This window comes from Bidens hawaiensis, unplaced genomic scaffold (assembly GCF_021521415.1).
Source record: "Bidens hawaiensis isolate Kalapana, Puna unplaced genomic scaffold, B.hawaiensis_p1.1 tig00006390_1, whole genome shotgun sequence".
Classification (NCBI taxonomy): Eukaryota; Viridiplantae; Streptophyta; class Magnoliopsida; order Asterales; family Asteraceae; genus Bidens; species Bidens hawaiensis.
Window position 1 is genome coordinate 806518 of NW_027491431.1, and position 12892 is coordinate 819409.

General features: G+C 35.0%; 1 protein-coding gene, 1 non-coding gene and 1 pseudogene across 2 annotated transcripts; 1 reads left to right on the forward strand and 2 right to left on the reverse strand.

The window, feature by feature from the left end:
- Positions 1–208: 208 nt before the first annotated feature.
- LOC143632469 (protein GRAVITROPIC IN THE LIGHT 1-like) lies at positions 209–1550 on the reverse strand (annotated as a pseudogene).
- A 5708-nt stretch (positions 1551–7258) lies between these two features.
- On the forward strand, positions 7259–7332 carry TRNAN-GUU (transfer RNA asparagine (anticodon GUU)). Its single transcript has one exon. It is a non-coding gene; the product is annotated as a tRNA-Asn (tRNA).
- A 543-nt stretch (positions 7333–7875) lies between these two features.
- Positions 7876–9330, reverse strand: LOC143632428 (pentatricopeptide repeat-containing protein At4g18840-like). Its single transcript, XM_077100953.1, has one exon. The coding sequence runs from the start codon at positions 9205–9207 to the stop codon at positions 7903–7905; it is 1305 nt and encodes a 434-aa protein (XP_076957068.1). The 5' UTR covers positions 9208–9330; the 3' UTR covers positions 7876–7902.
- Positions 9331–12892: the final 3562 nt, after the last annotated feature.

Below are 12892 nucleotides of genomic sequence, written 5' to 3' on the forward strand. Positions count from 1 at the left end.
TATATTTCATTTTTAACTTTTCAGACCATTTGGATTTTTCATACAAATCAATAATACACTTTCACAAAAGATACACTTATTAAAGATTTTTGGTCTAATACAAAATTTAAAATCTAACGAAAATACGCAGATAACTAAATTTTTTATAAAACAAAACTAAACTTATAAGAATGTATAATAAAAAATCTGTAAAATCCCTATAATAATATGTGCATGTGACCAAAAGTTAAAACCCCTACTAATCCCTCTTTCTGCCGGAATTATCTTCGGCCGGAGATAAATACACCTGACTTTGCACCACCATTTTCCCAATCTTAAACCCGGGAACCACCGTAAACGCCACCCGCATCTCATCGTTAATCTCACCGGCCGCCACGCTTTCCATATACACGTTGGAGAATCACGCTCCTTTCCTCACACGAAACACGCTAACTTCCTCATCATACGACAACGCCAGACACCTTAGAACCCACACGCGTAGCGCCATTTCAGCAAACGCACCAAAAAATACGGTATCCGGAAACTGCCACGTGTTCAATGTTTTCCTCAACTTAAGATTACCAAAAAGTGAGAACTCCATTTTCGGATGCAACAATCGCATGTATTAGGCGCGTGTAAACTTTGCGAATACCAAAAAGTGAGAACTCCATTTTCGGATGCAACAATCGCATGTATTAGGCGCGTGTAAACTTTGCGAATGAAGACCTAGACCCTAGGTCTTCGTTCAGCAAATGCATCACGCCTAACGATTTCAACTTCTTAAATTGATTAAAATTATAAAAACAATCTTCTTCATCTTCATCCTATTTCACGAGTAACGTATGACTCGAAGGCGAAGCATCCGTCGCTTAATTTCGGGAAAACCACATCAGGTTCGACTGCGGCTACAGCCGTGTCAATGTTCCAATTCGACGCTTCCACATTACGAACCAACAGCTTCACAAACTCCTGAATTGAATCTAAAGTGTAGTTTAAGACCACGATGAAATCATTTACGCTTAGATCCGATCAATCCTCATTACCAACTTTCTGTTTGATGCATTGGCTTCACTTAATATTCTCTCCAGCTTCCAAATCTCTGCATCCTTCACGTTGATTTGTTTATCCACTTTAGTGATTGTGATTTGGTGCATCTTCATGAGAGCCTGTTGCTCTTGGATCTCAGAGAGCAATAGTGTAACATGAGGCGGTGAATCGTATCTCTCTTTCTTCGCGAAACTCCGTTTTATATCCGAAACTGCTTTCAGCTCATCAACCACGGCTTGATCCGCACGCGCCACGTGTTCTCCGTCGTACGGAAAATGCGCTGCTTGTAGCTCGGCGTACGCGGCTTTCAACGACGAGATGGTAGCGAAAAGCTTTGCAACGAACGCGTCTAAATACGCTTTGTTTTTAATTAATTCTGATTCGTCCACCAACTGTTTGTAAGAATGCTTGTGGTTAGGAAGGTGTAAACAGGATTTTGTTGGCTTCTTGAAGGTGATGACTCTCTGGAAGGTTTTGGAGAGTCTGGTACGGGGTTGAGGCGCGGCGGAGGTGGTGGAGGCCATCGGAGAAGGTGGCAGTTGAGTACTGTGGAGGCCGGAGATTATGGTGGTAATGGTATAGATTAAAGCGCGGGAAAAGTGAGGACAGAGACGCACTGGAAAAAGTATTGCATTAATAAATAAAGATGTTTTTGGGGCTCCATGTGTTATTGTCGTATCAACTTTCAAAATACTTTATAAAATTATTAATTAATATTTATATTATTGAAATATTTAACAATTTAAATTATAATTATAAAATATAATACATTTTTAAGTAATTACGTGATTTCTGATGGCTATGGTTATCTGTTGGCATCTCGTTTCAAAAAAACTCATACAGGTATTGTAGGTAATTCCATAAGTTCGTAAAAAAATCTGGATACATTTTTTACAAGAGATTCTTTTATTAAAAGTTAATTAGGCTGATGGTTTATGGCTTTATATGTGGCTAATCTATATTACCTAGATGGCGGATTTTGCAAACTTTTTTTTTGTTTAAAATATTGTTTATATATACTTTATGATACAAAAGAGTGTTGTCTAGGCTGTGGGCTTTTGAAATGATCATAAACATTTGAAGATGCTTTAAAGCTAAAACTAATAGTTTTGTAGTTACATCATTATAAATTGATACCAAACTCCCTTCCTCTACAATACTCTCTTTACAACTTACACCCATTGATTAATCTTGCAGTGACCAGATATAATGTATAAATTTCTCTTCAACTTATTTCTCAAAATCAGACAATATTTTTTATTACTATTATACAAAGTATAAACCGTTTTTCCTACTATTTTCCCTTTTAGATAACTTTATGTTAGGAATATCCTATTTCTTCATTTCAAAACACACAACTAGAAAACTGATAGTGTTGACGCCAAATTCCATTGGAAAGGCGTCACAAACGAGCGATTTTGACGCATTTATGACGCATTTTGCGTGTCAGAAAAATCCTCGGACACACTTCCGACGCAAATCATGACAAAATTCCGACGCATAATTTTGTCACAAATTTCTGACACTTTTCCGACTCTTTTTAACAAATAATAATAAATATAATTATTGTATTAATAATACCGTATATGTATAAATACGGTATTAATTTTTAGATTTCCGACGCAATTCCAACACACATATATAAACATTTTGTGACGCAATTCCGACGCATATATAAATTGTTTTCCGACGCAATTCCGACACTTCTTTATATTGTTTTCTGACGCAATACCAACACATATAGGAATTGTTTTTAAACGTATTTTTGACGCATTTATTTATTTTTAATATCTATTTATTTTCAAAATATGAAATAATCCAGATTTTTTTATACTAAAAAATACATTAAAAAAGATCACGAAACTTGTTTTAACAAAACAACCACTGATTCACTCACAAACAACTTTTACAAATTTAAACTCAAAAGTATAATCAAATTCATTACCAACTCACATATCTAAAATAGTACATGAAAAACTACTATCGAGAACGAAATTTTATGTCCACTTCTACACCACTTTGTATCGCTTTGTCAAATACACTTTGTATCGCTTTGTCCATATTTGTTGCATTCCATGCTCTCCTTTCAACTTATATTTGAACTTGAATCTACACATTTGTTAAACATGTATGATTATTAGTAAACAAACAAACTTTAGCAGCAACAACAATGATGATAACAACATACCTTGTGTATGCTAGGAAATTTGCTAATTTATAAGCCGAATGCATGCCAAAAAAAATCTGCCGCACCCCTGCATTTTTTAGAACAATGGTCAAATTAATAATATAAGTTTAAACAACATGATGATAGTAAGCAATTGAAAGTGGGCATACCATGTGATAATCTCAAAACGATTCTAAAGTGTATACAACAACCAATGTTGAGTACTCAACTTTTAATCTTTCAACAAAGTACCCTTCACAAACAAACTAATAAACAATGTATGTTTCTAAGTATAAAGTATCAATAAATATTTGATTTTTGAATTTAATTCTCATTGCTGTGAGTTGTCATTTTAAAGCCAACTGGGATACATAGAAGATACATGCTCACGCAGAAATTACAACTTACAAAGATTTACATGGTGACTTTACACTAACTTTGACCAAAAATATTCAATATTAAATGCTAGTAATAATTCAAATAATAACTGGTTATTTGAAATTCAAACTTATTGTTTACCATTCTCCTTAATACAAACAATTATACTTCACATATGAAGCACATGATTAGTAAGCAAACCAACTCAAAGATGCTTTTATTTTAACGATATGATGAAAATGAAGATTTATAACGGAACACAATTACAGTTTTAGTTAAATAGAAAATTAAATAACCTGGTGCGTGAAGGGGTATGCACCCGTCTTAACATCGAGCGGGGCGGGTCAACCCACAAGATATAGACAAGAGGCTTAAAATCAGGATGTCATGAAGACACAAAGCCAAAACCTATGCGCGTGACGCATATCACATATACTCACGCATCACACATGCTCACACATGCTCACGCATATCACATGCTCGCGCATCACACATGCTCACGCATATCACATCTGCGCATGGCGCATATCACATATACTCACGCATATTACATATGCTCACGCATACCACATGCTCATGCATATCACATCTGCGCATGAAACATCTGCGCGTGAGAATAAAGAGAAGACCTTGCGCATCTCCGGGATAGGCGCATAAAGGACAACACAACAAATGAGACAATAGTCTAATCCAAATCAGGATAAGGACAACCATGATTGTACTCATCAGACAACCTTCCATAAGGTATCTTTTAAGGAATAAAGAATGTGCTGATGTTGACAGCTGCCAATGAAGGGTGGACAACTCAGCAAAACCCATGTGCCACCACGTGTTGGCACCAGGTGTCCTAAGTACACGTGGCGCGAAGCAATAGGAGGAGGCCAAAAAGGCCCTAATTGGGTCTAAGCCCAATCATTGGAAACCCTAATACTATAAATACTATACCACCTCCACAGTTGAGGTCAAACAAGAAAATACATTCTAAGTCCTTATTCATTTTCATATTCTTATCATCTTATCCTGCAATATCTTATTCTCACACCGGAGGGTTACCCCAAAGAGGACCCCTCTGTCCCTTTCTGAGGGGTAAGTTCACGGTGCTGTTCGTTTTGTAGGTGGAAGAACTCGTATCTCGGAAAACCATCGGTGATATAGCACACTTATACCCGAGGAACGTAGATCGAATACAAGTAAGTCGATTCACGCTTCTTCAGTGCGGTTATGTCTCCGGCGAAGAATGGCAGTGATGGTCTGCCATTGAGAAGAAGATGAAAGTGACGGCTGTTAAAAGAATTTTTAGGGGTAAAAAACTACCAGTCAAAGGGTTCTTAATCTTAAATTACTAATGGGCCTCCACTTAAAAATACAAAACAAAAACTAGTGGACTCTCAACTTGGGCTAATGTGAGTAAGTATTCTAGTGGGCTTTGAATTCACACAAATCGGTTAGGTTATATACTTTGTTTCGGTTAACCAGTTCACTTATTTCGGTTTTGAATACACGGTTAATTGAAATCGAACCAAAAGAATTGTTTTTTCAAAAAATATAAATTAAAAAATGTGGGTAATTGTTTCGGTTCGGTTCATCAGCCCGTTAATAAGTTTTAGGGAATGAAAGTATTCTACCAACTATACAAAAATAAAATAAAAAAAAAATTGGATAGAAAGAAAAACGTTTGAACCTCTAAAAATGATTAAAAGTTGAAAATGTTTAGCAATATGTAGTGCTACATAGGGAAGAGCGTTTTCGGTACGGGCACCGATTGGTACATGTATCGGTACCGATTTGGTACCGTCGGTACCAAGTTTTTGAGTTTTCGGTATCGGCACGGTACCGGTACGGTACGGGTATTTCCTGAATTTTTCACGAAATACCGGTACCGTACAGGTACCGAACTGATACCGGTATCGTACCGGTACTGAACCGAACATTTCGGTACTAATACCGGTACCAACTATTTTCGAATTTCGGAATCAGGATTTTCGGGATCGGTACCGGTACCATCCCGAGCTCATCCCTAGTGCTACACATTTACTGTGCATTTTCAATAATTTGACATTGTCATTCGTTTTTCGAAGATCACATTTTTTTTCCTATTTCATCTTCTGTACATGAAATACTTTTGACTTCACAAACTTACGCATATCATGCGTCTAAGTACATATGTGTGTATACCATTATAACTTGCAACGACCTTTTATAATTCTAGAAGTATAAGTGGAATGATGCAAACTCGTATGTACGTAATTGTATAATATGGGTGAGTTAGAAAAGTGAAAGCATTCCACGTACGGTGAGGCTATACCAAATATGGAAGAAAAAAACAAGCGTCGGAGCTTCTTTAAACGAAAAACAAATCTACGCTGTCGAAAATGCGTAGCAAATGTGTAACAACTTGTAGCAACTTGCTACACATTTGCTACGCAACTTCTACAAAATAAACGTTACGTCACAAATGCGTCAGAACTTACATTATTAATTTAATTAACGTATTAATGAAATACAAAATAACATGATGCGCCGGAAATGAGCCGGAAATTCCGACACATTTCCTACTCAACTTGTACTTTTTACTTACCTTAAAGTATTAAAAAAATAATATACAAAGTTGAAATATTGCGTCGGAAATGCGTCATAAATTCCAACACTTTGCCGACGCAATTTGTATTATCATTTCAATTAACATATTAAAAAAACTAATATTACAAAATTAAATTGTTGTGTCGAAATTGCGTCGAAAATTCCGACACGCTCCTGATGACCTTCATACTATATTTAATTTATCATATTAAAAGATAAAAAATTACAAGAATTAAAATTTTGCGTCGAAAAGGCGTTGGAGTTTCCGACGCATTTCCAACACAAGTTGTATTATCATGTAAATATAAGAGAGAAAATACATATAAGAGAGAAAATACACAATTAAAATGATATGTCAGAATTGCGTTGGAAATTCCAACGCATTTCTGAGGCGACTTAGGTTTTGTCAGAAATGTGTCGCAACGTACGACAAAAAATTAGGGTTTCATTTTTCGTCTTAAATGTGTCGGAAATGTGTGGCAAATTCCGACGCAATATTTTGTGTCACAAATTTCCGTAGCAATGGTACCCATTTTATAGTAGTGACAATTGCCTAATTTCTGTTTTAATTCGTGTCCAAAGAATGATTATAAAAAAGTGTAATTTAAGATTGGTAAGTATATGAATTGTCATTAAAAAAACTAAAAAAGTGTATCTAAACATTTGACTTTATAGAAGTCCAAATTGATACAAGATCGATGTGGGTGGGCCTTAGTCTTTTCGGGTAGGGCTGGTCTTCGGGTGGATCACAACATAATATGATTTATTTTTATAATTTTGCGCTTAGGTGTTTCGTTAGTGATTTTTCTGTTATGCACAATTACAATAGAAGTCGCTACAAACGTAATTTGAATGTTTTCGAACATGGATAACCAACCTATCACAAAACCACCCATAATATTTCCCCACTTTTACTTGGACAAAAACAAACCCGAACTCTCACGAAATTGAAGGCCGAAAGCCAGCTGGAATACCTCAGTTAGTCAGTCTGGTCTTGGGTCGGTCTAGAGTCTGGTATCCAAGTAAGTCGGTACAACTAATCTATTCTCATTTCACCTCTCGTCATGTATCATCCATATGGAATTTATATTACTCAATGACAACATAGCTGGAATACCTCAGTTGGTTAGAGCGTGTGGCTGTTAACCACAAGGTCGGAGGTTCAAGCCCTCCTTCTAGCGTTTGCGTTTTCTTATTTTTGTTGCCGGTTTAAACCATATATGTTAATTTTTTACCACATGGGCTGCAGTATAAAATAGATTAGGTTATATGCAAAATTAATAAAATAGAGAAGTTTTTACAAGTCTCTCGCTCGCCTTATAACCCATTCTGACAGGCTAGAAATTAACCGATCTGACCCATAACCCGACCTGCCCCTTTGTTAGGGAGTTACTTTGTGTTGTCTGTCTTATCAGTCGGTCAAAAAGGGTTAAGCTAAACCCGTGATAACCCATAACCCAACTAATTGCCACTTGCAACTATGAGGGTATCAAGCGAAAGGGTAATACTTGGTTGCCAAACAAGAACCGAAAACAATTTGAGATATTAGATGTCAAGCTCAGATTGATGCATTGGAGTTGGAACTTAGAGAAGTAACAGACCAGTCATATATTTTCAGACCAGTTGAAGGGTGATGAAGATATACAAAGGAAAATGATGATGCAATATATCATGAAAAATTGTGGAAGAAGCTAACAATGCACTCATCTTTTCAGTTTCACTATAGTGCATATTACATTCCTAATTTCATGCTACAAGATCATTCCTTCACCAGCTAAGAACTCGTGAACAACACCATCAACTTCAATCATACTACAACCCGGATCTTTAAACACACCTTGTTCCTTCATCTTCCTCCTCAACTCCACAGCATCATTAAACCTACCTTTCAACGCGTGAACATTTGATAACTGAACATAACCACTACTCTCACGCGGACCCAGTTCAAGAACCTTCTTTGACACACGCTCTGCCATATCGACATTATTATGATTCCTACAAGCACCCAAAAGACTCTCCCAAACCACCTGAGACTCTTCAAACGGAACTTGTTTCGCAAGGCTTTCAGCCTCGTCTAACAACCCAAATCGACCTAGCAAGTCCACCATGCATCCATAATGTTGTATGGTGGGCTTGATCCCATACTCGTGCACCATAAGTTCAAACATTTTATAACCTTCGTTTAATAAGCCAGAACGACTGCAAGCCGATAGCACGCCAACAAAAGTCACATCATTCGGTGTGAAACCATTCGTTAACAATTCATGGAACGTTTGCACCGCGCGTTCTCCATATCCGTGGAGCGCGAGTCCATTAATAATTGCATTCCATGTACTAATATCTTTATTTGATGTATTATTAAACGTTTTTAACGCCTTCTCGATGCACCCGCATTTCGAGTACATGTCAACAACAGCCGTGGCTAAGAACCCGCCCACCTCAATATTGTTCCGGTCAATGAAACCATGCACCCATTCACCTTGACTCAAACCATTCACACGCGCACAACATGATAACACATTAACAAGCGTGTAATCATCCGGTTTCATCCCAGATTTCCGCATGTCTTCAACAAGCCGAAACACTTCATCAAACTGCGCATCATGAGCATAGCCCGTAACCATCGCGTTCCAAGAAACAACATCCTTCACCAACATCCCATCAAACACACGTCTCGCTTCTACCACCTTCCCATCATTAACATACCCGGAAATCATAAAATTCCCAGACTCCACATTCCTCTCAGGCATTTCATCAAACAACTTACTTGCTTCTTCCATCATACCCATATCCACATAAGCGCTCAAAATCGCATTCCACGATACAACGTCTCTCTCAGGCATTTCGTCGAGCATCTTCCGTGCAACCTCAAAAAACCCGGCTTTCGCATACATATGAATCAAAGTATTACAAATATACACATTGCCCACAAACCCAACCTTAACCACATGCCCATGAACTTGTCTCCCAGCACCCACATTCCGAATTACCGAACAAGCTTTCAACACAAAAGTATAACTATACTTATCCGGGTCAACATTATCATCAGACAGCATGCTGATAAAGAGATTGATTGAGGTTTGGGGTGTTGGGCTGTTGGCGTAGGCTCGAATTAAGGAGTTGTAAGAGAAAGGATTAGGGTCTTGTAAGTGGGTGAAAATGGAGTGAGCGTATGGGAGGGATAATGAGGCGGCTGAGGAGATGAGTGAACCGGCGGTGAATGGGTTGTGAATTTGGCCGGTTTTGAGGAGGTGAGCGTGGGATTGTCGGACGCCGGAGATGGTGGTGGGTGATGGTGACAGTGATGGAAACAAGGCTGCTGACATTTTTGTGTTCAATATAATTCTTGTAGCTCGATGGTTATATTAATATCGGGTTGTATCAGTACAAATGAAATTAACTAAGTATTAAATAAATAGTTTTAAATAAAAGTAATTACACTACAAAAATATAGTATAGAAATAGTAAGTACTCTTTTGTTTACCTCATTATTCTACTTATTTATACGCTTAGCATGTTAATCTATTTGTATTTGATCTTAACATAAGGACGGATTCACAACCAACCAGGGGTGGCCTATGCCCTCGCTCAACCTTATAATGTGTGACATATACTTAGGTTTAAAATATGGCACTATGAGATTCTTAATTTGACATTTTAATTGTTAGAAGTAGGATTGTCCTGTAAGAACCGACTTGTTACCCTCATTATGATCCACTTGGTTTTAACCTGTTATAGCTGACATGTTTTGGCACGTTATAACCGACAAATTTGATGAATATGACCCATTGACGAAAAATCTTGGATCTGCTACAAACTAACACTGTTAATGTTATATGAATCTTAGACGGGTTTTTATCGACTCATAGACTATTTTGTTGGTATCAATTAATGAACATATATCTTGAATTGATCTATATGTAAGTACGACATTGCTTTTATGGGTACCGTGTGATTAGTATTAGATGTTTTATTTGATTGTTAAAATCAAAGATGTTGATTGAGTTCAGCTAAGCTAATCTTAAACAACTTTGAACTTAAACTTGGAAACGAAAACACATGTCATACAAATATATAAAACAAAAAACCACCAATCACTCTCGGTTCCATATTTGGCAGTGCAACATGTCTAATTCACAATGAAACAAGCTAGACTAATCTACCACATAGATATGTTGGCTAATGGCTACTATAGACACGATTCGTATAAGGACTAGCTAGCAATTGTCTCTAAATCAAGTTATCTATAGTTGAAACTGATATAGTTAAGCGATTTGCCTGATTCATCTTTTGAAAAAACAATTGGAATAAATATTTGAGCACATTAATATCATTTACGTACAAGTTAATTGCAAATGACTGCAAAACCATAATATCAGTTGTAGTCGTAAGAAAATAACCAACTAAACATGAGAAAGAAAAAAAGGACAAAATATTGTCCTTATAAAATTCTTATTCTTATTCATCCATTTTTTTTTTTTTGTCTTTTTTACTTTGATCAGTTATAGCTTTAGTCCACCAAACTTTGAGCCCGATTAGCCTTTGTTTAGTTTACATCAAGCCCAGGCTGCCCAGCTACTCGTAATATTCTATTTTCTACGATAAATTCTGTATTCGTATGTCTATAATTTAGCAAAAAATAATTATTCCATTGCCCAAAATCTCCTACGTCTCATGCAGTATTCCTAGCTCTATTAGTTAACAAATGTTTATGTATTCTTTATTTCTCATTATTCAACTCACAAAATATCGACTAAAAATGGATATAAATATATAGTGAATCTTTAAATATTGAGAATAAAAATTTAGTCCCTAAATATAATTTTCTATTTCACGAAAAAAAAAGAGTACCATTATGAATAAGAAATCTCAAACTTTTCTCTAAATTATAAAAACTTTTGTGGGATAGAGAATGAGATATGATTGCTATAACACATAAAATCATTTTCATCTCACATGTTGCTAAAGGGTTGTGTTTTTCAATAAAATTTCGCTAGCGTTCAAAAAAATTATCTCATGTAATCGTGTATCATATTTTAACTTCTTTCGGTTAGTTAAATACGTGATTCTCTTTTCTTTCTCTTCTCAATCTAAAATGATATAAAGGAATATATTTTATAAACATGTGGCGTGCTTTGTAAATAATTGATATGTAAAAAGTTATTTTTAGAACTATAAACTCGCACACCATCTAAACATGCTTCTAAATTTACACCCATGTTTACTTTGTGATTAGAAGTTTCAATCACTTGAATTTGGACACTTTCACTATGCCTTGATACCTTAAGTTAAAAGCCACTTGGTATAAATATGCAATAAGTGTGTCTAAAATGGCCTTCCATGTTTTACACATCTGAAAAATCGATTTATCAAATTTTAAACAGTTTTAAGTGATAAAAAGTATTATATTAAACATTTAACGAGTGCATTTTAGTACAAGTTAAAAACTTCCGTCAACCCAGCATGATTAACTATCTATTAAATATTATAGGTTACATGTATTAGACTTTTTATTGCTCGAGATAGCTTTGTGGCAATTTATATACATCAACGCCCCCACAAACTTTTTTTTCTTTTAAAACGCTAATTTTAAGCATCTGGGAGAGTTCTCGTTTTACTAATTATAAATGTTGTAAAAGAGTTTGGATGCTTTGTAAACAACCTTTCTTTCAACAATAAAAATGGTTAACTTCGCATAATAGTAATTAAGTTTTTAAACTGTTTTAATTAGGTCATTTAAGCTTTAAAAGTTATTATATTAAGTCACTCAACTTTCATATTTTATTTAAATTATAGATTTTAACATATTTTCTCTTTAGCATTTTTCTTATTTGTTTCAGTTAAGAAAACCTTTTTTTCTTTTTCTTTTTCTTTTTCTTTTTATGCTGATGTTAACCGATAACGTGGATTTAGGTATTTTTTTAATATAATTAACATGTTTTTTTATTTTTTAAATATAATTACGTATATCGAAAATACCGACTCCGTATTTTTTTCACCTGTTTAATTCTTGACAAAAAAAAATCCAATAATAGCTCGACTTGAAGGTTTAGTGACCTAATTTGAACAAAAAATTCATGAATGACCTAATAGAAAAGGTTTTAAACTTTGTTACTGTTTTGTGACAATTTTTCTGTTAAAATTGCAAATTATCATTTTATATATGTGTGCCTTATATGACTTTTATAAAAAAGAAATGCATATTTTTCTAATGCGGCATTATAGTGAATATTTTTATTGTTATAGAAATAGAACACATGCATACGCTTTTTTATTTGACCAAGCCGTTATAACATTATAACATTTTCAAATGATCTAAGTCAGTATATAAAATTTTATCTATTTCGTATCTAATCTTCTTAATATTGTATTGGCGTATCAACTTAAAATTGGCTTGTTAGTTGTTATGCTGATATGCTTTCTTTATTTATTGTGTGATTTTCAAATAGTGCATTCATTATTATAATAGCATGTTTTATATTAATACTACCATACTATATCATTTATTATTTATCATTCTAGATTAAATAATTCAATGAGGTTGACCTACGATATCCAAAATTCAATTTGGATGAGCTTCGATACATCAAAACTCAACTGCCAAAATCACTTGAATATTAAAGTAAACATTAACAAAAAATTGAAACAATAAATAATATGAAAACAAAAATACGACCTTACTTGAACCGAATCTGTTCTATAGTCGTATCTTTGTATACTCGATTTCTAAGAAGACTGAAA

Coding starts and splice junctions, on each gene's coding strand:
- LOC143632428 (XM_077100953.1), bottom strand. CDS start 9,207: ATGCTGTCTGATGATAATGTTGACCCGGATAAGTATAGTTATACTTTT.